General features: G+C 28.0%; 2 protein-coding genes across 8 annotated transcripts; one reads left to right on the top strand and one right to left on the bottom strand.

Annotated features, from left to right (window-relative positions):
* Positions 1 to 512: 512 nt before the first annotated feature.
* On the bottom strand, positions 513 to 18,435 carry LOC145182938 (protein white-like). 4 transcript variants are annotated; one of them, XR_016451686.1, is made up of 21 exons: positions 18,169 to 18,435; positions 16,364 to 16,524; positions 16,021 to 16,204; positions 10,101 to 10,149; positions 9,379 to 9,565; positions 9,009 to 9,080; positions 8,510 to 8,608; positions 8,205 to 8,371; positions 7,948 to 8,019; positions 7,692 to 7,794; positions 7,423 to 7,479; positions 5,176 to 5,210; positions 4,736 to 4,841; positions 4,499 to 4,636; positions 3,997 to 4,089; positions 3,040 to 3,093; positions 2,816 to 2,893; positions 2,629 to 2,734; positions 2,109 to 2,209; positions 960 to 1,036; positions 513 to 858 (listed from the first exon to the last, which is right to left on the bottom strand). XR_016451686.1 is itself a non-coding variant. In XM_090084764.1 (21 exons), exons 4-21 carry the CDS (start codon positions 10,109 to 10,111, stop codon positions 757 to 759), a joined length of 1,662 nt encoding a protein of 553 aa, XP_089940890.1. In that variant the 5' UTR covers positions 10,112 to 10,149; positions 16,021 to 16,204; positions 16,364 to 16,524; positions 18,169 to 18,435; the 3' UTR covers positions 513 to 756. The 4 variants fall into 4 exon arrangements, 2 of the variants coding, with proteins under 2 accessions (XP_089940890.1, XP_089940889.1); XM_090084764.1 differs by having other exon boundaries at positions 3,036 to 3,093; XR_016451685.1 differs by lacking the exon at positions 18,169 to 18,435 and having other exon boundaries at positions 16,364 to 17,898.
* Positions 18,436 to 18,727: 292 nt separating this feature from the next.
* On the top strand, positions 18,728 to 23,298 carry LOC145183571 (meiotic recombination protein REC114-like). Of its 4 annotated transcripts, none has more exons than XM_090085013.1 (5): positions 18,728 to 18,891; positions 19,968 to 20,067; positions 22,096 to 22,179; positions 22,452 to 22,688; positions 22,901 to 23,298. In XM_090085013.1, the coding sequence occupies exons 3-5, from the start codon at positions 22,156 to 22,158 to the stop codon at positions 23,063 to 23,065; spliced, it is 426 nt and encodes a 141-aa protein (XP_089941139.1). In that variant the 5' UTR covers positions 18,728 to 18,891; positions 19,968 to 20,067; positions 22,096 to 22,155; the 3' UTR covers positions 23,066 to 23,298. The 4 variants fall into 4 exon arrangements, with proteins under 4 accessions (XP_089941139.1, XP_089941137.1, XP_089941138.1 ...); XM_090085011.1 differs by lacking the exon at positions 19,968 to 20,067 and adding an exon at positions 21,584 to 21,670 and having other exon boundaries at positions 22,901 to 23,297; XM_090085010.1 differs by lacking the exons at positions 18,728 to 18,891; positions 19,968 to 20,067 and adding exons at positions 21,175 to 21,490; positions 21,584 to 21,670.
* The last annotated feature ends 58 nt before the right edge of the window (positions 23,299 to 23,356 follow it).

Genomic DNA, 23,356 nt, shown 5'->3' with positions numbered 1-23,356 from the left:
TCATGCAGTCTTCTGCATTTTGTTCTTGCGAATATTCTTTCTAAACGGCTCAACTAGCGAATGTTCTTTCTGAACGGCTCAACTAGCGAATGTTCTTTCTGAATGTCAGGCTCGGAATGTTTTTTGTTTGTTTTTTTCTCAAACGGATCTCAGTCAGCGTTTTACTAGTGTAAAGCTTTGGCTGCAATCGAACTTTCGGGGTGCTTGTCTTTGAGAAATTCCATCCTTGTGGTCAAACATTTCCTTTAAGCGCTTGACATTCTTTCTGGTTATTATTTTAATGAAAGTTTATAGTTAAATTATATATTTTCTTAAAGAGAAGAAAACTTGTAACATTTTGAATCCATTTGCAACTTTTCAAACTAATTGTGGTGTAAAGAAATTAGTCTAAAATTGCAGGCAAAAATAAATCTTATCACTCGTTACAGTTTTTGTTTTTGCTTCTTAAGTACGTGAAGTTCCGTTTAGATTCCCTACTGTATGTAACCACGCTTATGAGAATAATCAGTAAATATAAAGTGTTTTTATATTCATATAACAAGGAAATTTACATTGACGTCGAAATTGGCAAACATTAGTTATATTTTGGATGAAAAACACTAAATAAGTTTACAAATAATCTAAAAACAAAATCTTTATTAACGGCATAATTTTTTATATGTTAATAAATATATAACACATCTCTTTTTAATAAATATATATATGCAAATATTAATCTAAAACTGAGAAACAAAAAACTAACTTAAGTTTATAAATTTACTTCGCACGATAAGCTCGAAGCAACACGAATAAAAATGCCGTAACTCGAAATCCTACACCCAACGCCACCAAAAGACCGATATTACGACCGAAGTTTTCCTAAAAATAAAAGCTTTATCTACTAAAAGTGGCGGGGAGATAAAAAATCATTATATGGGTTGCACTGATACATTTTACAAAATATATAAAAATGTACACACCGCCGTGTAACCGTTGGTAGCAAGAACTGATTTTCCATCATAGTAGCACATCGTCCTGTTAGCATTCAAACAACCACCTACAATAAAACTTAACTTGATTTAAAAATTATTGACTCAATATGATTGCAAACTTTCAAAAGTATTACTTTTTTGGCAACAGCCCTCTATTAAATTAGCTTAACATATTCACGTCGCGAATTTTCAGAATTGTATCTGCTTCGGGTGACCCCTTAAATATGGAAAATACTTAAGCTTTTGAAAATGTTAACTCTCAACCTCCAGGCTGTTACTACACTATATAAGAAACGTCCCAACTCCAGACAAATGGATAACCAGTCCCAACTATTTGAAAGCTGAGGATACTGTACGCCCTCTATGAGTAACAAATGAAACTCCAGAGAGGTGTTGCCATGATACAGAAGTGCAGTGGTTTACTGACTAAAAGTGAAGAACAAACAGTTTCTTCGTCAAGTTGTTGATGAGCATCTGAAGCTCTTTCAAGATAGTAACAGGATGACTTTATTTCATGGAGTTTCTACATCTATAAGCTCACAATTATCAGAACGACTGGTATAGTGTTTGCAACAGCTTTATTTTAATTTACAGTCCGTTACCTAAAAATCGTATTTTTACGAAAAAATTTATTTATGCTTGAGCTCACCCAAACTGATCTCAATAAAAATGTGCACGTTTCTTTCATGTGACATGGAGACTTGATTGAGAGGGAGAGAATTTTAAAACTCAAAGTTGAAATTTAAAGGTCACTCACCTTTTTAGTTAAAAATACTTGATAGCTTGTTTTTCTTTTTTATTTTTACAAAACTACTAAGCTTATTTTCTGTACATCATAATTAAAGATTTAATCTCAATACTATGTAGCCTCATACTATTTCATATTTTATGCATTACATACATACATACATACATACATACATACATACATACATACATACATACATACATACATACATACATACATACATACATACATACATACATACAGTTAGTAGAGCTTAACTTATAAGCATTTTAAAGCACTTGACTAATTTACATGAAAGAGATATATCGGAAAACTATTTTTTTAGATTTCATACACACAACAACAGTTAAATGAAGCCAGTTCTAAATAAAATTCACTGATAGTAATACCTATTTCTCCAAATTTATCCCACTGAATGATTTGAAGACACTCAGTAGCATATTTAAACCAAGAAAGCCATTTCAACCAAATAAAATAAACAGGAATTGATCTATAAAGAAATAGCACAGAAATCTTCAATTATCAGATTTCAAAACAAAATCAATGCATTTTTGATTATAGTAAGATGCTTCAACCTAGCAGCATCATATTGGAACAATTTTCTAAATTCACTTTGTAACTTTTTTCTCTTTATGCCTCCTGTTTTGAGGATGTTTTTAGCAGGATTGATAAAAATATTAAAAAAAAAAGAAAACAAAAAGAAAAAACAAAACAAAAAAAAAACATGTTTTGTAGAGTATTAAACTTGCCACATAAAATTATTAATTCAAGCTAAAACTTTGGTGGACATACATAACCTTATAAAATCTATATTTAAAATTTATATTTAAACCCTAGAAAAAAATAAAATAATTATATCAATAATGTAAAAAAAAAAAGAAGTTACACTCAAAATTGATTAAAACATACTTATCCTTGAGAAAGAAGCCACCAAACAGCATAAAAGGCATAATCAAAGGTGGACCAACGCCTGTAGCAACTTGAATTGAAGGTGATATAGCAGAAACCAAATATCCTGCAAAGTTAATGAAAATTTAACCATGCTTTGCTTTACCAAAAAAAAAAAATTCATTTTTAAATAAAAGTAACAACATACCAAATGATAAAGCACTCTGTGTTAAAAGTTCAAGAATAACAAGTGAAAGAAAGAACGCTGCAGCATCTTCACGGAGTCCTAAAACAAACAACAAACTTGATCATCTCATTAAGGCTTTTAAAAAGCCACTACAAGAAAAACCTTTTATGAACAATATTTTCTCAACTTTAAAATCAATAACAGTAAAAAAAGCCAAAAAAAAAAAATAAAACTTTCATACCAACCATGAAGTAATAAATTACAGAATAGATTACTGGACCAATAAAGTACCAAGGAAACTATAAAAAAAAGCCAAAAAAAAAAACTTAACAAAACTGCTTGATATTTACGTAAAAATATTTGCTACTGACTGATGATTTAAATTTATTCCTGATTTGATAAAATGTACTTATAAATGATATTGGTATTGTATTGGCTGTAATGAACAGCACACAAAAAAATAAAAAGGACATGTCTCACATAAATATCTTTTTATTAGTACAATATAACTTTATGTGACTATATATTAATTACTTATAGCTTTAACAGAAATAGCATACCTAGTATCAATCTAATTTGTGAATTAAAAAATAATGTGATCAAGAAACACATTTTTAGAGAAAATAAAAAAAGTCAATCTGAAATTTCTCAACCAAGAGAAAGCTAAATTCACCAAATCAATCTAAATTTTAAATTCAACAATTTTTTGGTTTTTAAAAATTTCATTTAATCTTGTTTTTGATTCTTTTTTGTAATGAAATCTTATTTTGCTGAGATAAAGATGTTTGCTGAGACTCAAACATGAAACACAATGGACATCTCAGTAAAATCTTCACAAACTAGCATACACTTCAAGAAGATGAGATCTTGAAGTATTTGCTAATCTGTGAAGAGTTTACTGATGTACCTTTGGAGAATTATAAAAAAGTTATGAAAAACATGATTGAGAGAGTTTAAACTTGTTTATCACCTAGAATCTGCTATTTAGCATGTATTTTCATAGTTTAGATGAAGATAGTTTTGCTTTTGGTAAAAAGTTTCAAGATGATTTACTTTTTGCATAGGCAGTTTGAGAATAAAACAACACAAGATTACAATCCATGAGAACAATTTTTGACTCATGTTACATTTAAACATTTTAAAAATTCTGAAATAATAATAGAAAATCAGAATGGAAATTTTACAATGCAAATTAAATTTACCTCAGCCAATGTTTTGCTAATGAAGTATACATCGGTTCGATACATCCCAAGTTTGTGTTCTTTTAAGAAAACTGGTAATTCTGCTGGAAATACCTGACATGGTAATGAAAAAATATAAAATCTATTTTGATCTATAACTTACCAAAGTAAAATTTAAAAAAATTTTTTAAATTTGTCTTTATTTTATCAATTTTTTTTTCATCCATTTACTTTTTATTTTATTTTTTTTTGTGATTTTATTTTATTTTTTTTTAATGATTGACATGAGAACCATTCACATATCTTAGTGTTTCATTAATTGCACATTAATCATGCGTGTGCAAAGCAAACAAATTTATAAAAGATGAATTACTAGATGTTAAACTTGTATTAGCTATTTATTTATTTATTTATTTATTTATTGTGCTAAAATGATGTAAATAATAAAAAAAATTTAAATCTAAATTTAATTTTTTTAAATCAAATTTTTTAAAAATATTCATATAAAAAAATATTTACTCACAAAAAGAGAACCAGTTATTGAACCAAATGACATAGTTGTCACACTGAAGAAAATTGCTCCATTAATATTCATGACTTTGTCCTGAGATTTACTATCTCCAACTCTGAGATAAACTAGACCAGCAATGAGAGCCATAACCTGAGATAAATAACACAAGTGTGTATTTAGCAAATATCTAAGCATATGAAAAAGATCAAAAAACAAAAAAAAAATCTTTCAAACAAACAGAACACTCACAAAGCTTTGCATAATTCTTATACTGCTGATGTAAGGTTCTCTTCGTGCAGACATCCAAGATCGCCATAGTGTTGCCTGCAGTTGTCTAAAAAACCCAACTTTGTACCTAAAATTAAATACATAGATTTTTCTGATACAAAATGAAAGAACTTTAATACTAAAAAAAAAATTAAAACAATTTTTTTTGTTGTTAAAAACAAGAAGTTAAAAAAGATTAGGCAATAGTCTTTTAAATGTTTTTAAAGAAGTAAAAAAAGAAACTCCAATTTCATTTCACAGAGGCAAATTATTAAAGCTGTATAATAGAGTCAATCATGTCAATCACAGCACACAAAGGTCTCTATTAGCAAAAGGTCTATATTAGCAAATGATTTTGAAGGTTAAAAAATGTAGAGTACAGCCTCCTTAATTTTTTTAATTTTGAAAAAACAAACTCTTACGGTTGGCCAGAATAATCTTGCTGCAACATCACTGGCTAAAAAAAGCAAGAGAATTTCATTTCACAAAACTCTGTATAAAAAATGAACACAAGACAAAGTCATTCTTTACTCTAACTTTTATATAATACACAAACAAACCCTCAATTTCAAAAACATTAACAAAAAAAAAAAAAAGATTTGGTTGCTTTAAATAAAAAAAGGTTGGTTCGTTTAAAAACTATCATTTAGTTGAAAGTAACAAAAAAATATTTTATTGATTTTAATAAAAATTTTAATAGAGATTTTAATACAAGTTTTAATAGAAAATAAGTAATGTAAGTGTTTGAGTAATTAATTTTGGCCCATGCTTGAAATCAAGGTTATTGTCAATAAAAATTATGTTGCTGTCTTCAAAAAAAACAAAGAGCAAAAAAAAAAAAAAATTTAATATTTGACTTTTATTTACCCAAAAGAAGGAAATACTTTGTCTGATTTTTTGTTAACAAAAAAAATTCTTTTCTATAAGAAATAAATTTTTATTTTGTAAGATATCAAAAAAAAAGGCAAACCTACTAAGCAATTGTATAAATTTTTGTCCTTACTTTTTGTTCGTTTGTTTGCTTTTATATTTTATCGTACTTTTATTTGCTTCATTTTAGAAGCAGATCACTAATTTTAAGTAATATGCCTTCTACTTTTAGATATTTACTTTAAGCAAGATACCTTTATATATAGGATATGGAAAATGTCAATTACAATGTCTGATGAAAAAGTATATGTACATAAATATATCTACAATATATGTACATGTAACAGTAGTAAGAACTCATGTACAAAATTTGGTGTATGATCCCTATGTATCAAATCATTATATAAATAATAATGCAAAAACTATTTGCATAAATTATAGAAAAAATATGCAAACAGTTAATTATATAAATATTTCTGGTTCAAATTGGAAAGCTATTGAGGTTTAAATTATCTGGTAGCAATCTTTTACAGGTAACAATTGGTAGCAATCAGGTCTCTTAAAAAAAGTGGCTTGCTTTACAATTTATAAAAAAATAAATAATAAAAGTAATAACAATATAATGTTAACAATAAGATTGTTAATAATAATCAATACCATATTAGAACAAATTAAACCAGTGTAAAAGTTGAGGTTTTAGACTTGTTCAAAAGGGGTCAAAAAAGTGACAATGAGTTAAATATTACATCAAGATTTACTTCAGTTAAGTTAAAATTTTTTTAAATTCAAATTTAATAAAGAATGGTTATACATGGTCAAACTACTTACATAAATAGTTCACGCACAAAGATACTTCTCTGGTAAAATATTTGAAGTCATTTTAATTTATTGGTCAAATTTAAAGGAGTTATGAGCAAAGTTGCAGTATGGCATCAGAAATTAATTTTCATGAAGAAGTGTTTTCTTGATGTCTATGAAAATTAAGGGATAGTTTCAAATTTGATTTCTATCTTTTTGGTAACAAAAGCTAAGCTAAAATTTTATTCCCCAAAAAGCACTACTTGTGAAAAAATGTTATTATTTTACATTATAATGTAAATGACTATTATTATATATATCTATTATCTTTTAATATAAATGACTTTATAATTTTATATATTTTTTATTTTAAGACTATAATGTAAATGACTTTTACGTAAACTGAGAATTTTTCCAATTCATTAGAATTTTACTTCTGAAAATTTTCTCAAAAGAGAAAGATTCTTGAAATTTATGGAAAATAGAACAAAAAATCAAATTCCAATATGTTATTATAAAAAAGACATCAAAATAGTTACAATTTAGCATAAAGCTAAAATGGATAATAGCCTCTACAGTTTGCCTACCTCAAAAACAGCAAATGTAAAAGTGAAAAAAACACAAACCTTGATTTACAATAGTAAAGTTTATTGTATAAGAGAAAAATGAAATGTATGGTGTGCTACTGTCATGTCATCTAACATAGGCATACGCCCCATTTTTATAGAATCTTTATTACATTATTCAGGTATTAGTGACATTCTCTATCATATATAGAAATCTCTTGAAGAACTCTTAAGAATTTTGTAAAGTTAAAAACTAGTATGCAACAGCTTACTTAAATAAAATCACCAAAAATTATTGAACGCATAAAAAAGTGCTAAATATAATTAACTTTCATAATGCTATTTATGAAAGAATTACAAATGAACAATTATAAAAAAAACAGTTAAAAAAAACACAACTTTGAAAAATAGTTTTAAGAACAATCATTTACTCACAGATTGAATACCATCCATTGCAACCTTTAGATCAGACTTAAAAGTATCGCATATCATCTAAACAATAGCATTTAAAAGTAAAACAACATTCATATCACAAAAATAAAACAAAATAAAACAGAGTTGAACTTCATGCTCTCAGCTAATTATACTTTTTTTAGTAAAGGATATTGTTTAACTTACAATGAATCAGCAAACACCTGAACAATGACCATGACAGTAAATAATAACTGCACTAGGGTAAATCTTATTTATATTTATGAACTTACTTCACATTTTGATTTGCATTCTTCTTCTTTTCCTGGGATTATTGCAAGTGTATGCACGTAATGATCTGCAGGATTGTAGTTTATAGGACAAGGATAATTGACTCTGTTTAAATGAAAATGTTAAAAAAAAAAAAACCTATTTAGTATTTTTAAAACAAATTTTTGAAAATGAAAGTTTTGAAAATGAAAATGTTCAAAATGAAGTCTAAAAAAAAAAAAAAAAATTATAAAAAATGTTGAATAAAAAAAGAATTACCTTTCAAAAAACAAAATAGCATCTTCTCTTTTCCCTAAATATGCAGTACGACCTTCAGACAACAAAAGCAACCTACATAAAATACATTTTTACTGGATTTTTTAAATTTACTTTCAAGATTTTTATCTATTTTTCACCATTACTAATCCTTTTAATAAATATTTCTTTTTCACCATTGCATTGATCCAATAAATATTATTACTGTTAATAATTTACTATCAACAAATAGTATACTATACTAAGAGATAATATCTCACCTATCAAACAAAAGAAAGACCTCAGAAGAAGGCTGATGTATTGTTGTAATAACAGTTGTTCCTTTGCTAGCAATCTTTTGCAAACACATTATCACATTTTCTGCCATAAATGAATCCAGTCCTGAGGTTGGCTCATCAACAAACAGAAGTTTAGGATCAGTGATTATCTTTTGAAAAAAATACAAGAAAGTTTCACCATTACTTAGATATATCAAAATACATAAAAAAAGATGAAAAATATTCTTCTTTTCCCTAAAAATGATACAAAAAATTGTTAAAATGAAAAGCCAAGACCGAAAAACAACCTCTGAAGCAAAAGAAAGCCTTTTATTTTCTCCACCTGATATTCCACGTATCCTCCCAGGAACACCAATAATAGTGTTTTGACATTTTGTTAGACCAAGCTTAAAAAAACAGAATTTAATTTTATGATAAAAGCTTTTGATAAATGTACAAATATAATGAAGTGCTAGAATCATTATCATACCCCATATGTACTCAACAAAACGCTAAAATTATCCTTTTTTAATACCACATTATTGTTGACTAAGTAGAAACTTTTAAATTAAATAAAATACTCCTAGAATTAGTGACTGGTCACAATAAGCAACTCATTTGAAGTAATATTTAAATTTATCTCAATTGCCACAGTGATAACAAAAGAAAATGGAAATCTAACAACTTTAACAAATCTAACAACACACACACATTTTTAAACAGAAGAACAATCTATAATTAATGTAACTTAGACAATATTAGTGGAATGCCACTTTACCCTGGAATAATCTGTACTTAATCACTCACCTGAGCAATCACACTGTCAACTTTAGCTTCCTTCTCTTTAACTGAGAATGAGTCTGACATTCGCAAATATGCCTAAATTATTAAATTTGTGGAAATGTCATTAGTTAATCTTAAAAATATTAGTTAAAAGAGGCATTTTCTAGTAAAGAACTCATTTATTTTAAGTCAATTTTTGAAACTTATCTTTTGAATCAAAAAAGATTTAGACAAGCCTTTTTTCAAGACTTTAAAACAAACTTAACTTTTAAATCAAAGAAAGCAGTTGACATGATGATAATGACATAAAGTATTACTCTCTGAAGTTGTATCATCAAGTAAAATTACTTTTTAAGTTTTAAAATTACAACCAAATTAGAGATTTTTATAATACTTGAAAAAGAAGGTGCTCTTTAACAGTCAGTGTTCCAATGAACAACTCTTCTTGCTGTACGTAAGCAGATATATTCTTGATCTTGTTTTGCATACTTTTATTGTTTATCAATATATCACCGCTGATATCTAAATCTTTAACATTCTGGCCTGACAAAACATTTAAAAGAGTAGTCTTGCCAGCACCACTAAAAAGATTATATGTAGATAATGGTATCAGAGAGTTTATTTTTAATAACTTTTAACAATATTTTTCATCATTTAAATAAATTAATGTTTAAAAATTAATTTTTTGACAATTTAAATATTTACTTGTTTACATCTAACAAATTAAAAGAATTAAAAACTATATATATATATATATATATATATATATATATATATATATATATATATATATATATATATATATATATATATATATATATATATAAACAGTTTTTTAATATCACTTGTGTATTTAAGTAGTTTAACTTAAGAGGTTTAAAAAGGATGGAAACTAAAGTATTGGTTTAAATTGATACAAAAAAAAAAAGAAAAGGAAAATCAATGAAAAAATCTTAAAGAACCTTAAATATTTATATTATTTAGAGAGCATTAAGAGAATAATTACTACAAATTTTAGAAAACTGATTGTTTCTTTGGTGATTTAAATATTTGAAACTTTCATGAGACAACATTTAAATTTTTTATAACTTTTAAGAAACTCTTATCTACAAATACCTTGCACCCATGATAGCAAGCAGGCTTGCAGATTCAGCTGAACCATTTACTAAAATAAATAAAAAAATTTTGTATAATTTTTTTTTCATTATCTGTATGTATGTATGTATGTATGTATGTATGTATGTATGTATGTATGTATGTATGTATGTATGTATGTATGTATGTATGTATGTATGTATGTATGTATGTATGTATGTATGTATGTATGTATGTATGTATGTATGTATTGTTTTTGCTAGAGCCATCCAAAAAATAGCCATTTTAATCTGATGTGGACTGGTTCACATCCTAAACCCTTCACATTGCATGCATTAACAAAATACCAAAAAGTTAATCATTTTCCAAGGTATTTAATTGTTTATTGAATATTTTCTTAAAATTTTGTATTTTCCTAATATTTTCTTAAAATTTTTTTCTGAAAAAGTTATGTAGTTCTTTTCCATAGTTTTTTGTATTTCTCATTCATTTCATTTGCACTGTATTTATAAAAGTATTTTTTTTTTCAAACAAAAAATTTTGTGACTAATGCTATGAGCAGGCAAAAATATTTATGGTTGATAAGTACATCAACATAGGTTAGCAAAATGATGCCAACCTAGACTGATATTTAATTTGGCATTGTTGATTTTGCTGATTATTAAAATCAGCATAATTAAGTTTGCTTTAGATCAACAATTGTTTTTTAAAGTCATATACAGTATCCTTCAAAATTAATATTTGGTCAGCATGCATTCACTAGAGTCTCAATTATTCTGAAAATAGTTGAATGATTTTAGAAGCATCACTTATATAAAAATAATTTTGTTAAATATTAAGAATCATAAATTTTTATTTAAAACTAAAAAATAATTTCAAACAAAAATTTATTTATTCCTGTGGACATCCAACAAAATTTTGGACTTTTGCTTTGGTAGCCCCCATAAGTTTGTACACAGCATTACAATCATAACTATTTGATACTTTTTTGCATAAAATTTTTGAATCTTTAATGTTTCTGCTAAGTTTTTATTTTTTTAAATTTTTCATTAAATGATTTCCCAGGACTTTTCAATAACTCTCAACTCTGGGCAGTTTGGAGGTCACCTGATTTATATTTGATCTATCTTTTTTGAGAGAAATTGTCTGTACATAATTTTTTCTCCAACAGCTCTTTTGTTCTTTTTAAAACTAATTTTAACTTAATGGAAAAGTTAAAATATTTTTTTTGAAGCCACATCATGTTTTAAGTAAAATCAAAATTCACCAATAAAACTACTGATAAAAAGGACATTTTATTTCAAATTTATTTTGTTTACATGCTTTCTAATAGCAATTCAATTTTATAGATCAAAATTAGTAATGCAATTTCTTATTTTTATGTTATGTTCATTTAATTAAAACAAATATGAAGAAATTATACATACATAATGTGATTAACCAAATAACAGGTTTGTGCTGATTCTTATTATTGTTATTATTATTCTTGTTGAGTTTAATTATATGTATACTAAAACTAACCTGTTTGTATATTTTAGTTACATATTATTATAAGAAGAATAAAGCCCTCTATGTTGGCTTAGAATTATTAATAGATTATTGAATTTATTACACTACAATTTATTCTTTATATTTTAATGGATAAATATCTAAGACCTGAACGATTTGACAGCAATCCCAATTCTGCATCAGCTTCCAAAGAATGGTTACACTGGTTTAGAACTTTTACAAACTTCATGAAAACTATACAAACAAAAGATAAATTAGATGTCCTCATTAACTATTTATCTCCTACTGTGTTTGACTATATTGCTGACATAGCGCCATCTTTTGATGACGCTATAGAAATCTTGGAAAACTTATTTGTAAAACCTAAAAATGAATTATTTTCCAGACATCAGTTAGCTTCATGTAAACAATTATCTGGAGAATCTATTAATGAGTTTTTACAGGCCTTATGTACACTCAGTAAAGATTGCAACTTTAAACAGGTTTCTGTTTCAGAACATTGTGAAGAATACATTCGTGATTCATTTATAAGTGGTCTAAGCTCTCATCATATTCGTCAACAACTACTAGAAAACTCTACTCTTAAACTTACTGAGGCCTATAATCAAGCTCGATCATTGGAAAATGCCCAAAGAAATAACGAAATGTATTCACATACAGAGTGTAGTAATGTCACTACAATTAACAAACATTCTGAATGTATTACTGAGTTTGCTTCAGTTTCTACTAAGCCTAGTGGACTTTGTTATTTCTGTGGAAGTAAACGTCACCCTTGACAATCATGTCCTGCTAGAGATGCAGAATGTAACAACTGTGGTAAGAAAGGACATTTCAAGAGAGTATAAAAATCATCAAAGAACTTTGTCACATCTGCTGCTGCTAACTTCCATGCAACAAATTTAGCCTCTATTACTTGCTCTTCTATCAACTCACTCGAGTCTATTGTTCATATCTTTATTGCTAGGGTCAAGGTAAGAGCTCTTCTTGACACTGGAAGCTCTGACACATTTATAAGCAAATCATTATGTGACCTTTTAAAACTTAATATACTCCCTTCTAATAAAAGAGTTTCCATGGCTGATCCTTCCTTATCTTGTCAAGTTATAGGTAAAGTTTCAACTAACTTCACTTTATTTGGTATAAAGTACTCTAATATTAACTTTTTGGTTATACTCAACTCTTGTGAACAAATCATACTTGGTAGAGATTTCCTGCAGTTACACAAAAGTCTTAATACCAATTATGGTGGAAAAAAAAGATTCTTTAAAAATCTGAATAGTATTACAATGAAAGCTAGCACTCTTTTCCCTTTTCAATCTCCAGAATGTAAACCGATTGCTTCACCTTCTAGACGATATAATTCAGAGGACAAAGCATTCATTGAGGAAGAAACTAAAAAACTTTTGGAACTAGATATAATTGAACCCAGTAACTCTCCTTGGCAATTACAAATAGTTGTTACCAGGAATGAGAGACATAAAAAACGCATGGTCATTGATTACTCACAAACAGTAAATCGCTTTACACTTCTTGATGCTTATCCTTTACCTAACATCAATGAATTAGTTAACTCTGTTGCAAAATATACATTATTTAGCACATTTGACTTAAAAAGTGCTTATCACCAAATACCTCTCCTAGAAAGTGACAAGTATTATACTGCCTTTGAGTCCAATGGACATCTTTTCCAATTTAAGAGAATTCCTTTTGGCCTCACTAATGCTGTTGCACAATTTCAAAGAATCATGGATAAGTTTATTCAAGAAAACAAATTAGAAGACACCTTTGTATATCTAGATAACTTGCTTGTATGTGGTACATCTAAAAATAAACATGATTCCAATTTAGATAAATTTCTTGAAGCTTCTAAGAAACCAATGTTTAACTTCAATGAAGAAAAGTCTATATTGTCTACTTCGAGTATAACCTTCCTAGGTTTTATTTTAAAAAATGGCTCTTTTTCTCCTGATCCAGATTGCTTAAAGCCATTAATTGATATGCCTGCTCCCACTGATAGTGGTTCTCTCTGTTGAGTCCTTGGTATTCATACTACTCTCAATATATCAAACATTTTTCTGACAAGATTCATCCTTTATCTCTAGCGTCTACCTTTCCACTGTCAACTGAAGCTATTAAATGTTTCAATGAATTGAAAGAACTAATCTCTCAATCAGCTCTAAAAGCTATTGATGAAAGTATACCATTTGAGGTGGAAACAGATGCCTCCGATTTTGTCATAGCTGCTTCCCTTAATCAGACCAGTTGCATTCTTTTCTCGCAAACTTTCACCTACTGAAAGAGAACATTCTTCTGTTGAGAAGGAAGCTTATGCTATTGTTGAATCACTTCAAAAATGGAAACACTACCTTGTTGGTCGGCATTTTACTCTAGCCACCAATCAGTGCTCTATCTCTTTCATGTTTGACAATAACAAGAGTGGAAAGATTAAGAATGACAAGATTTTGAGATGGAGGATAGAACTTTCTTCATACAGCTATGATATAGTTTATCATCCTGGACATAACAATTTTGTTGCTGATGCCCTCTCTAGATCTTGTTGCTCTATGACTATAAACCGACCCTCTCTTAAAGAACTACATGAATCTCTTTGCCACCCTGGAATCACCAGAATGTATCATTTTATAAAATCTAAAAATCTGCCTTTTTCAATTGATAATGTAAAAAAAAAACCATTTCTTCTTGTCAAATTTGTGTTGAAATAAAACCTAAATACTATGTAAGCAATTCTAACCACACTTTAATAAAAGCTACTCAACCTTTTGAACAACTAAGTATGGATTTTAAAAGACCTATTCTGTCTTCATCTAGCAATAAATATTTTTTAACAGTTGTTGATGAGTATTCAAGATTTCCCTTTGTATTTCCTTGTCATGATATCTCTACTTCAACTGTAATTAAATGTTTAACTCAACTTTTCACTTTATTTGGTATGCCAGCTTATATACATTCAGATCGAGGCACTTGCTTCATGTCTACAGAGCTCTGCAATTATCTTAACTCTCGAGGTGTCAACCTAAGTAGAACTACTCCTTATAATCCTCAGGGCAATGGTCAGTGTGAAAGATACAATGGCATAATTTGGAAAGGAAATTCACTTGCTCTTAAATCAAAGAATTTACCTACCATGAACTGGGAACATGTTTTACCCGATGTCCTTCATTCAATGTGTTCCTTACTTTGCACTTCTACTAATGCTACACCTCATGAATGATTATTCAGATTCAGTCGACGTTCTTCTAATGGGCACTCTGTTCCTACATGGTTAACTAATTCGGTCCTGTATTGCTTAAAAGGCATGCTCGACACTGCAAATATGAACCTCTTGTTGAAAAGATTGAGCTTTTAGAGGCTAATAGTAAATATTCTCATGTACGAATCCCTGATGGGCATGAGACCACTGTTGCTACAAGACATCTCGCACCAATGGCTGAGGAAATCAGTGATAATGATGGAAATAATAACTACAAAGATAAGTCCAATAAATCTAATACAATCCCTTCACCCGAGCCTCTCCATTCCAAAAGATGCCAAAACTACAAAGATAACTCCAACGAATCTGATAAATCCCTTCATCTGAGCCTCTCCATCCGAAAAGATCTCAAAACTTTTCTACTTCCTCTCCAACAAATCCTAAAGGAATTTCTATTGAAGAATCAATCCCTCATTGTTCAGGAAGATCCCAGAATCCTCCTAAATATTTAAATGACTATATTTGAACTATTTGAACTTATTTACTTATTTTGTTTACTTAGTACGGTAGAATGTGCTGATTCTTATTATTATTATTATTATTATTTTGTTGTTGTTGTTGTTGTTGTTGTTGTTGTTGTTGTTGTTGTTGTTGAGTTTAATTATGTGTATACTAAAACTAACCTGTTTGTATATTTTAGTTACATATTATTATATGAAGAATAAAGCCCTCTATGTTGGCTTAGAATTATTAATAGACTATTGAATTTATTACACTACAATATGTATGTATGTATGTATGTATGTATGTATGTATGTATGTATGTATGTATGTATGTATGTATGTATGTATGTATGTATGTATGTATGTATGTATGTATGTATGTATGTATGTATGTATGTATGTATGTCTGTGTGTGTATGCCTACCTTAGTTTAATACAAAAACAGTTGAAATATTTTTTAACAATCAATATTTAATTTAAAATCCCTAATGCAATTGTTATAGCAATTGTTATAGTTATCACTTTCACAAAATCACTAATCAGTTCACAAAATCACTAACAGATCAGTTAACTGTTTTCACTTTGTTATAACTTTTAAATGTTTATTGCTTAAACTATTGCATAACAATTGCTATTTGTTTTCTTAACAGTGGTCACATTTTCAAAAAAAACTATTACATTTTACTAAATAGAAATAACCAGAACAGATAAACTTACAAGATTTGAGAAGAATTTTTCCTTCACTTAATGACTTTGATTTTTTGCACACAGTCTGAAAGAATGATGAGCTTTTTGGTTTAGTAGCCACTGAGAGGTTTTTCCAACTTAATCGAACTCCAGTTTTTTTTTCATTTTCAAAACCATTAAGCTTTATTTCAGGAGACTCACAATCAGCTTTAGCCTAAATTAGGTGTAAAAAATATTTAATATATAGGAATATACAAGTAAGATTGTAGGAATAAAAAAAGAGGATAAAACTGATCCAAGAAAAGACTTAAAAGATTAGTTATATAACTGTACCTAATTACAGTAACTATATATTTTCAAATTTTATACCCACCAAATGATTAGCTCTAAAATGGCCTGGACTTGCAGATTTCCGGTCATGTACAGCATTAAGACCAATTATGCTTTGATTTCCTTTTCGTATTTCTACAGTCTGTTCTTCAAGGTCAGGAAATGAACTACAAGAAGTTCTCTTCTCAGTCTGGCTTTCAAAATCTATTTCCATAATAATCAGATACAAATTTTAATTTTAATTTTAATTTTTAAGAATGATATAATTACAAGCTTAGTTAGTAAACTGGTAGCTTGCAAAAGCGGCAGCCAGAAATTCGTGTTATGAGCCAAAACAGTTAATTATGTGATGAACCGGTATGTATTAGTATTAGCTTGAACATCTTACTTTATATTAGTTATGTTTAGGGAGAAAACTATGACAAATGTTGCATAAGTTAAAGAAAGATAGCCTCAGCATATGACTAAAAATATTCAATAATTCTTCTTCGTAAAAACAACGACAAAATATAAATTATTAATAGTGCGATGAAAATTTCTTTTTTCATTTTGCATTTTTCCCAAAATAAGTTTGTGCACATCTCTTTCCGTAACAACGGAATTAAATAAGAAAATACTTTCGTTTTCGTAAAGGCGTTACTAAGGATTATAATAAACTCAAAAGCATTAAAGAAATTATATTTGTTTTTAAGTGATCTTTGCTACAACAGCCCTGTCAAGAAAGGGGAGGGGAGATGTTGACGGAAATGTCGCTTTTGGCCCCCTCTATAAAATTGTTGAAAAAGTTACATATTTTTTGTAAATAGATTTTTTTTGTATATATAAATTTGTAAAAATGTATTTTTTTGTAGTGGTTTCATTCATGACGTTTTATTTTACAAACTTTTCTTCCTCAAACACAAAAACCATATTAAAAGTACTTAAGCCCACAAAAAATGAAAAGCGCATCTAACTCTAAGTTTAGTGTTAAAATCGTTGATACCTTATTAAGAATTATTGATTCTTGCAGTGGTTTTTTTATGGGTATTTTTTAATGGTTTCTTTTTAATGGCTTATAATGGGATATTAAAGATCAATAATTTTATAATGTAAAATTTCTTCCTCACAAAAAACGTTCAAAAGACGTAAACTTCTAGGTGAGACATACCTGTCTACACCATCTATGGTAACACAGTCCGTTTCAATGCAACCAGCAGGCACACAACGTTGAAATAACGTTGAAATAACGTCGAAACCCTAAAATCTACCATTTATCAACGTTGAAATAATTTTGTGTGCCTGCTGGACAGCAAAAAAAACGGTTCTTTTTTTTTCAAATATCAAAAAATAACTGACGATTAAATGACAAATAATCTATACCTTAAAGAGAGCGACAGGGACCAGAGACACCCCTCTTCCCCCTCCCCCCCGAGTTGTTCTCAGGCTCTTGAAGTTAAGTCAGTTTTAAAGTTGTGAAAACTGATCCGCAATGATGATTTCTGTTTCTCATACTAGATCTTTAATCCCTTCATAAATCTTTACCGTATTTTTTGGCTGGTAGGCTCAAATGCACTTAATTTGAGACAACGTTCGATTAGACTATAAATAATTAGTTAATTCAAACCATCACTTACATTTAAATAAACTTTTGGAAAAAATTGAAACTTTATAGTAAACTTTGAATAAATTTTTTTATATGAATTTTTAACAAAATTGAAGTTGTAAAAAATAAAAATCTTAACATGTAGAATAAATCATGTGTTAGCAACAAATGACAACAGATGAACTAATGATTTATGCATTTTAAGTTTTTTAAGGCTGGATATTATATTGAAATACCCATATGAAATAACATTAAGAGAAACTCACCTTCCGGTAATAATTAGGGAATCAACCCATTCTCGACTTTTTTAAATCAACATGTTCAAATCAACAATCAAAATTCGTGCTGAAGCATTAAAATTTTGTAAAAATTTTGCAGGATTGCATAAACGATGTGTTCTATAAATTCCTATTTAGATCTATAAGCTATTACTTGTCGATTTTAATCACATGTTTACTAAATTAAAAAATAAACCCAAATTGAAGTTTACCAAAATTTTACAATTTTTTTTTTTAAGTTTTTTTACAAAGTTTTTATAAAGCTTTTTTTTATTATTATTAAATTTGTTTTCAAAACAAATGGCGGCGTCTGAAGTGAAAGACTATTTGAATAATAAAAACTATGTCGCGTCTAAAAGTTATTTTAAGCATTTCTAGTTTTAACTTGACCAAACTTTAAAAGACGTCATTAAACACACCATCTAGACGTCATAATGACGTATTTCCGTCTGAACGACGTTTGATGGACGCTTTTTGTCTGCAACAACAGCGTTGAACCAGAATATATGGTTTGAAACTCAGTGACCATAAGTGGTGTTTCTAATACTTTAGAACAAATGAGTAATTCGATAGAATACTCTATATTCAGCAGCATTATGACAAAACTGAAGTTCAACGTTGGAAACTTGTCTCCAATAGTTAACTTTATATAAAAAAAGTTTTCAGGTGAAGTCATGGTCTCGCTTTCAACCAAACTGGTCTCATTACAAAGTATGAATAGTAAAGAGATATTTTTTTAGTAACATTAAAAAAACTCATAAAGTAATTTTTGACATAAGAAACTTTTTTTTTTTATTTAATACACTTCTCTGAATTAGTATCAAAATTAGATTGCTCATTCTTTGTTAAGGTAACCCCAGAAATAATTTATTTTTTGAGTTTAAGCTATTTATTGATATTTTGTAGTAAAACTTGATTCTATTTCTAAAAATGAATAAAAAAATCATTCAAATATTTTTTTTGCCTTGATTATCCAAAAATAAATTAGTTAAACTTCAAACAATGTTGTGTATTTGAAAACATAATATCTCACTATATAATAATTCTACAGCTTTGAAATTTTTCAAAAATGTTTATTATATATAAGATTTTTGTTTGTCATAGGTTTTTTTGATTTGCCTCGATATTTTGCATAACAAAGTTATGCAAAATGTTTCAGAGTTTATTTATTTAGTCAATCAAATAAGTACTAAATTTCATATAAATCTGAAATTTGCTCTTTATATTAAAAAATCCTATGAGAAATGATTTATCAATGTCTTATAAAAATGTTCTGAAAATTTCAGTTCATAAATCCATACCATTTTTAAAAAACCATGTTTTGAAATGTGGAATGTGTCGAAAATTATTAAACCTGGAAAACGAGACTTTTAATAAAGTATTTCTAAAAAGTAACAGCAACCACAATTATATCAATATGTTGACAATCATATTATAAAATAACAGCAACCAATTCACAATTATATCAATATGTTGACAATCATATTAAAAAAACTTCATGTTATACATTTTTGAAAAGGTCTTAAAATTCTTAATCAAATATAATAGAAATATATTTTTTGAAAAATTCATCAAAAATTAACACTTATTTCTAGGGTTACCATCTTAAATATTGGAGCTCTTATAGCAGTTTTTAAGATGGTTTTTTATCTTGTGCACTCAGTGACAAAGTGAAAGTAAACTAAGCCTAAATTAAATTTTTTACTTTAAATTAAATTTTGTAACATCAATCAGTGAGTAAAACTGTTGATTTGTTGATTTTTATTAAATTGTATACGCTGAAACAGGTATGCAACTTCTGAAGCCTCAAAGTCGTTTTTCAACAGTTAATCTACTCGAACCACAAACAGCATGGAATGCCAAGAAATCTATCTTAGTCAGTATTAGGTATATCAAAGTAAAGTTCGTATGTCCTTGCATGTGTCTAATTTGTATCTTCAGCTGCAATTGTGATATGAGGACCTTAGAGCTTTAGCACAATCACAATATTAGATAGCTCCTGTAATGGTCCTCAAAATGTTTACTCTGCAAAGTTATTTCCTCAAAGTTCATAGAACCGTATTCAATGTTTTTAAATACTGCCCAACTACTCCCGGCTAGACTTAAAAAAACAAAAGTTGCTCAATGAAAAGTACAGTAAGAACCAAACTGCTAAATATAATCAAAAGTATAAAAAAAAAATGAATATAATATGAACACTTTTAATCAATCAATGTTAATTGCAAATGTTTTATAACAATTCCAAAAGAAAAAAGTTGCAAGTTTTTCTTTTACTTTTTAGTATCACAATAAACAGAATGCCCCATCTAATTGGATTGCTATGACCATTGTGTTACCCCCCCCCCCCCCAAGTCTCTATCTTTCTAGTTTTTGAAATATTTGAGCAGTCCAACTTGATTCAAAACTCAATGTGCCTAGCCTTACCCTACTTATAATATACTTGATAAACCAAAAGCTAATGAACTTCTTGCTTTATTTTAAATGATGAAAGTCATCCCAAAATTTATACAAAATTAACCTTTTCGTCAACCAGATGCTCAAAATTGGTTTTCAATGAATTTAACGCTACTATTTAATGTACAGTTTATTTGGCTTTTTTTTTTTTTTTTGATGACAAAACTAAGTTTGTAATCTAGATAATTTGATGAAAACTGTAAAAAACATTTTCCTAAACTCAAGCAATACAACTCGCAAAGGAAAAAAACTTTCTTCATGCAACAAAATCGAGAAATAGTTTGTCAACTATCTTTATCAAAAGTGAAGGAGTTTTTTATTGAAGCTAAATTAAGAGCAAAAATAAGATTGCACGCACGCATAAATCTTAATTGAATCTTTTTAAATATTAGGATTTATACTCGTTAATGACAAAAATGTAGTGGAGTTTATATGTTGTTTTTTATTAAATCGTAATTGTAAATATTCACTAAAAAAATTTCTAAAAAATACTAAACTATAATTCGAGGATGTGCTTGGACTCCCTCGACCTCCCTAAATACACCACTGCGTTTGTAACTAATATACCTATGACCTTTAAAACAATATGCTGAATTTTTGAAGTAAGGAATAGCAACTTTCTTTGTTAATAACATGTAGAAACCATTCAAAAATATTTAAAATCTTGTAGCTCAAACATCTTATTACAATTTTAACGAAAGAAAACGAATATAGTGTTCGAATTTTATTATAAATCAACGTTTAGTTAAATATTTAAATGGCGGCAAAAATTTGGAAAATAGAGAAATATGGTCGCTTTAAAAAAGTAAACATAAATGATATTTCAACTAACAATATTAAAAGTGGTGAGTGGGAGGTGAGTTTTCAAAATTCTAAGTTAAAAGATCATATTTTAAAATTCTTTTCAAATTCCGACTTATCAAAATCTCATTTGTAAAATTTATTTTAGATATTAGAAAGTTTACCAAGTAAACCAATTTTGTTATCAGTTGTGCCCCCTCTGAATTTTGTTTTAAAGTTTGGTTCGGATGTGTTGGTATATATTTAAATTTGTTTAAAAGAAATTTGTTTTTTTTACCGCTTTCCGTATTTACATGTATATTTAAAAAAATGATTCTCATTTAACTGAAATTTATTTTTATAAACAATTTTTTTCAAACCATAATCAAATAACTTTTTTTTAATTTGACTTTCTGATTTTGTTCTAAATTTATAGTAGGCGAAATGACTAGTATAGCTACTTTGGACCCATCTTGTGTAATATATATTCAAAAAACTATATATATATATATATATATATATATATATATATATATATATATATATATATATATATATATATATATATATATATATATATATATATATATATATATATATATATATATATATATATGATTTCTTGAATATTAATGATATATTTCTTGAACAATAATGACTATGCTTCCTTTATAACCGTAGGAATCGTTTACTTTGCTGGATTCTTCAAAGTGGCTTCGCGCTATCTCAAAAAGCGATAGCATGCTTTTTTTATGCAAATTAAAGGTACGTTCACCGAGATTTTTCTTTCATTTCAGTTAATGATAAATTCTCCATAACTGTAGCTTCAGTGTGAATAAAACGTGTAAGTAGTTCAACTTTAGCATTTTAGTTTCTAATGGTAAATTTAATCGAAAAAAAGCTGGCAAATCAGTTTATAAGACAAATGCGGATTTTATGATCATTTAAAACGCTTTTAAAGTTCAGGAAGAAAAGCTGCTACTTGAATTGATCATTTATATTTTTCCATATAATCTAAATTATTTGATTGCATTTAGAACGACGTGAGACGGTTCCGTATCAAATTTTTAAAAGACGAAATTAAAACCGCCGAGGAGCAGTGCAATGATTTCGTTTGTACGATAGCTGTTCATGTATATGTGCAAAATGCGAGCGATCCGTCCATTCGTCAGAGCTCTCTGCTGAACTATGATGCCAATAAACCTGGGTCAAGCGCTTCGAGACAGACTTCCAAAGAAAATATTCAAGTGGAAACTGTAGCAAATGTAGCCAGGGTTAGTAATTTAAATAATATCATCTTTTGAAGGACAAGATTAGACATGTTGTCTTTAAAATAAAACAATTAATATTTCTATTCTGTTAAATCTTTTATAAACAACTTACGACAAAGTTTTTATAATAAACTCTGGAGATAAAAGTTCTCCGTAATACATTATCCGTGATGATGTTTTATGACAATAGTTTATGGGACTTTTTTTTCAAACAGAGCATGATGTCTGGTAAACCTGACCTTCCCTCTTATTACGAGATAACCAATTTAAAAGTGGACGATGATAAAAGTGCTAGCTTAATAAAAACGTTGCTCCTTGATCCAAATTTTCCTACGTTCGTTGAAAGTGTCGAAAAGCTGCTGAATGAAATCACAAATTAGTATCTTACAGAAATTTTCTACTCAAGATATTATAAATATCTTTAAAAAGATTTATTAAATATGACATTTCCTAGTCAAAATGTGAACGTGACTTTGTAATTCAACAGAGCGGCTGCTAAGATGTTTCAATAGATATGAGAAATATTTTTTCAGAAACATCATGTAGTTGCGTTGAAAAAAAAACTAGTCCCGACCAATACATATTCTTTCAGTTCCATGAAAATACACTAACCTGAGTACCCATACGTTAAAATAATTACGTTAAAATAGTTTTTTATCTGCAAAATATGA

The sequence above is a fragment of the Hydra viridissima genome, unplaced genomic scaffold, assembly GCF_058129835.1.
Source record: "Hydra viridissima isolate aposymbiotic clone 2 unplaced genomic scaffold, HvirCarnegie_v1 scaffold_4, whole genome shotgun sequence".
NCBI lineage: Eukaryota > Metazoa > Cnidaria > Hydrozoa > Anthoathecata > Hydridae > Hydra > Hydra viridissima.
Note: the sequence above shows the minus strand (reverse complement) of the source record. Positions and strands in the feature narration are given on the sequence as shown.